This window comes from Theropithecus gelada, unplaced genomic scaffold (genome assembly GCF_003255815.1).
Source record: "Theropithecus gelada isolate Dixy unplaced genomic scaffold, Tgel_1.0 HiC_scaffold_4436, whole genome shotgun sequence".
Lineage (NCBI taxonomy): Eukaryota > Metazoa > Chordata > Mammalia > Primates > Cercopithecidae > Theropithecus > Theropithecus gelada.
In genome coordinates, this window is record NW_020260999.1 from 15 (window position 1) to 3,716 (window position 3,702).

The window sequence follows — 3,702 nt, forward strand, 5'->3', positions numbered from 1 at the left end:
TTAAACTTGGCTGCACGTTAGAATCACTTGGGTAGCTTTAAATAGTCTTGTTGCTCAGGCTCTACTCCAGATCAATGGAATGAGAGTCTCTGCTGGGGGCCCTTGACTTCAGTATTTATTGATTGATTGATTTTTATTTTTTAGAGACAGAGTCTGGCTATATTGCTCAAGCTGGAGTGCAGTGGCTATTCACAGGGGCCTTGAATGATTGGGCTCAAGCAATCTTCCAGGATCGTAAACTCTCTGTTTTAAGTGTGCAGCAAGTTTGAGAGCTGGTGGACCAGGAGACTCTTCCAGCTGAAATGTCTATGACTCCAGCTGGGGTGAGACTAAATCCTCTGTGAACCCACCATCTGAATTCCCCCTGGGATGCTGGGCCGGCTCTCTCCCCTCAGCCCTGGGCTCTTACCTCTATGAGCTGGTAGCCCAGCTTGCAGGTAGCAATGAAGTAGTCACGGAATTGGTACTGAGGCTGCAGGTTCTGGATGACGGTGAACTCGTCTAGGGTCTTGGGCTGGGGACACTTGATGACTATTGGGGAGACCAGAGGGCGTATTTATTTCAGAGCCACCTGCCCTTCCTTCTTCCCACTTTTTCTCCATTGCTGGCCATTGAGGGAGACCCCCAGGGAGCCTTACTCTCGGTGGTGTAGCGCAGCTTCCAGCCCCGGCTGTCCCCCGACTCATCTGTGAAGAACAGCAGATCCACAGCATTGCTGCTGGTGTCAAGGTTGGGGGGCCTTTGCTTCCCACAGAACTCGCCAATGTTCTTCCCGTTGGCATAGATCTGGTAGGGGAGGAGGATTTTGTTTTTGTTTTTGTTTTTTTCCAGCTTGGACATTTTTACACAGGGCCAACTGTGTAGTAGCCTGGCGGCCAGGGTGGTGGTGGTGATGAAATCCTGCCTTATGTGTGTTTTCAGGGGAAGGTGGAAAGGGATCCCCACAACCCAATTCCAGTTGTATGGGAACTTGCCCAGCCCGTGGTTGATGTTGGCCATTCCTGCCCCAGCAGGCCAGGGGATCCAGGAGGAAGTTGGGACAAGAGGAGCCAAGTGCAGACGGAAGGGGAGGAAGGGGTCTTTCAGGGGTAGGACGGCTGTACCTGTAGCTGGTCATAGGGGCAGTGTACTTGCTGGTGGTCATCAATTTCAAAAGGCTCTAGGAACTTGAGGTGCAGGGTGAGGCCCCGCTCCACCCGGATGCTGTAGTTGCAGCGCAGGTCAGGGGGGTAGGACCGGGGGTACTCCAGGCTGGAGATGTAGCCCGATGCCTCCGTGTACAGCTCGCTGCTGCACTCAGCTGTGAGAACAGAGTCGCGGGGCATCATGGGGGCGCTCTGGCTGACCCAGCAAGCCCTGGCTGAACCCCCGCCTCCCTGCTCCACCACTCTGGCTGGCTGAACCCCCGCCTCCCTGCTCCACCACTCTGGCTGGCTGAACCCCCGCCTCCCTGCTCCACCACTCTGGCTGGCTGAACCCCTGCCTCCCTGCTCCACCACTCTGGCTGGCTGAACCCCCGCCTCCCTGCTACACCACTCTGGCTCACCCTGGCAGGAATGCCTGTCCTTCTGAAGCTCATAGCCTGGACGGCAGGAACAGAAGTAGCCTCCAACGTAGTTGTGACACAGGTGCTGGCACTGGGGCTGGAGCTCCTTCTCCCCTGATTCGCTCTGGGAAGCACATTCATCAAGGTCTGGAAGGCATTCAGGAAGGAGGGTTAAGCTCCTGCTGGGAGACCTGAGTAGTGGCTCTGACCTTAGGGAGGTCACTCACCAGAGGCCTAAAGACAAAGGCACTTTAGGCCACCTGGACCTCCAGGCCAGGCCTCTCCAATGCTCTCTAGGGACTGCTCCACGGGGACAGATCCCAAGTTGACAGGCCTCGTTAGGAAAAGCTCTCTTGAGGGGAGGAACAAGGAAAGCCAGGCTTTCGGCTTCTTTGGATTCAAGATTCCCTTTCTTGGCCCCCATTCAATGTGGCTGAGGTTAGAGAAAAGGGATCCCTGGGGGGCTACTCACCCACAGCTTGGTAGTAGGCCAGGAAGCCCTTGTAGAACATGATGGTCCCATTCTCCTCGTTGGAGAAGTCCGTGTGGAAAGTCAGCAGCATCTTGTTCCCTTGGGACATAAATTCCTTCTTTCCTGGGGGGTTGCCCAGTGGAGAACCCAGTTGCCCACAGAACCTCCCCAGGTTTTTCTTATCAGCAGAGATCTGGTGGAAGAAGGATAGGGGGTAGGAAGAAGACCTGTTGTGGAGTGGCACACGTGGTGGCTCAGTGATGGTCCTCCTTGTCTCGCCCAGAGTGAATCATGCACCACATTGGCTCCGCTGGTCACTACCTGCTGGGCTCGGCTGCTGCAAACTTCCCCATGTGACCTTCAACTGTTCCCCGAGTCTCCCACTGACTCACTCTTACATGTTGTCCTGCACTGGGTACCTCATCTTTCCCTGTTTTCTGCTCCACTGACAGGTTTCAGGTCATTCTCCAACCCCACCACCTCCTATGGCCTGTTCCCCTGGGGTCCTGGTTGTCTGTACCCAGCCTTTCCCCGCCCCTCATTCCCAGAGCTTGGACAGCTCTGCTTTATTTTTGTCTTCAGATTTCACCTCAGCCTAATCAAACCATTCACACCTGGAGTGCCTCCTGACGCCCTCGGGTGAACGTGAGCCCTGGATCCCACCAGTCTCAGCCTCAGCAGGCATTGCCTCATCCCTCATCCTTCCTACTCACAGCTCTTCAACCTCTCCTTGCCCCGCCACCAAACGCCCTCCCCCAACACTGCACACTCGCCAAGTCTTCTGGGTGGGGAAGAAGTGCCATTTGCATGTAATTCACGCATAACCTCCAGGGGTCTCCTGGGAATGGTAGTTATTGGACCTTCGCAGGCTCTGCTTGAGCCCTGAATCTCATTTTTACTGGATAGAGAAAGATGGGCCAGGGAAGGTTGTCACAGAGGTGAGGGTTCTGAGCCTACTGTCCTTGCTGAAGACTATTCCTGTGCTGCCAGAGCACACATTTCTCCTCCTCATGTCCCTGTGTTCCTGTTGAGGCAGGCAGCCATGCCAATCTTCTCCTTGGAGACAGGGAAGCTGAGGCACAGTGGTTTCCCAAAGGCTCTCAGCTAGACAGCAGATGGGGAAGGTTTTCCTGACTCAGTGCACAGTGAATTTCCTGAGTGGGTCCTGTCCCCTTCCTTCTCTGCTTCTCCCCTCAGTGCTCACTGAGGGTCTCTACACCAGTGAATGCTCCATCCAGGGCAACCCTTGGCTCTAAGAGATGCAGTCGGCCATCAGATCTTGCGGGGCTGGGCTGTGTCTGGGGGTGTGCATGCCATACAGATCTCAGATCCCAGAGGGTCCCGTTTTGTCTCCCCTCTGCCGCCCATCCTGCCCCTACCTTGACATAATCATAGAAGCAGCCTTCAGAAGGCTCCAGGTCAAAGTGCTGGAAGACGAGCTTCACCCTGTATCCTGTGGGGACTGTGATCACAGTGGTTGTTTCAAAGCTGTTGGGGTAAGGCTTGGGGAACAGAGGGGAAGTCACCTCCCCAAATAACTTCTGAGGGATGGGAATGGAGCCTCCTGCCCTGCAGAACAGGGCCGGCACCAGGAGGTACAAGAGCCACCTGCCAAAACAAAAGAGAGTGTCTGGAGTTGGAGGGGTTCAGCACTCTTGCCATGTGGGCAGTGGCCATGGCAGGG

The 3,702-nt window shown here is 55.3% G+C and overlaps 1 protein-coding gene across 1 annotated transcript; it reads right to left on the reverse strand.

Moving 5' to 3' along the window:
- Window positions 1-391: 391 nt before the first annotated feature.
- Window positions 392-3,620, reverse strand: LOC112617795 (complement C1r subcomponent-like). The gene is made up of 6 exons (XM_025374475.1): window positions 3,398-3,620; window positions 2,019-2,136; window positions 1,547-1,693; window positions 1,104-1,300; window positions 639-786; window positions 392-531 (listed from the first exon to the last, which is right to left on the reverse strand). The coding sequence occupies exons 2-6, from the start codon at window positions 2,125-2,127 to the stop codon at window positions 392-394; spliced, it is 741 nt and encodes a 246-aa protein (XP_025230260.1). The 5' UTR covers window positions 2,128-2,136; window positions 3,398-3,620.
- Between the last annotated feature and the right edge of the window lie 82 nt (window positions 3,621-3,702).

Bases quoted from the DNA above. Each gene is read 5' to 3' on its own strand.
- LOC112617795 (XM_025374475.1), bottom strand. From the start codon at position 2,127: ATGTCCCAAGGGAACAAGATGCTGCTGACTTTCCACACGGACTTCTCC. The intron at 1,301-1,546 runs GTGAGCCAGAGT...CTGTTCTCACAG, and splicing joins GGACAGGCATTCCTGCCAGG to CTGAGTGCAGCAGCGAGCTG. The intron at 787-1,103 runs GTACAGCCGTCC...CTCCCCTACCAG, and splicing joins GCCCCTATGACCAGCTACAG to ATCTATGCCAACGGGAAGAA.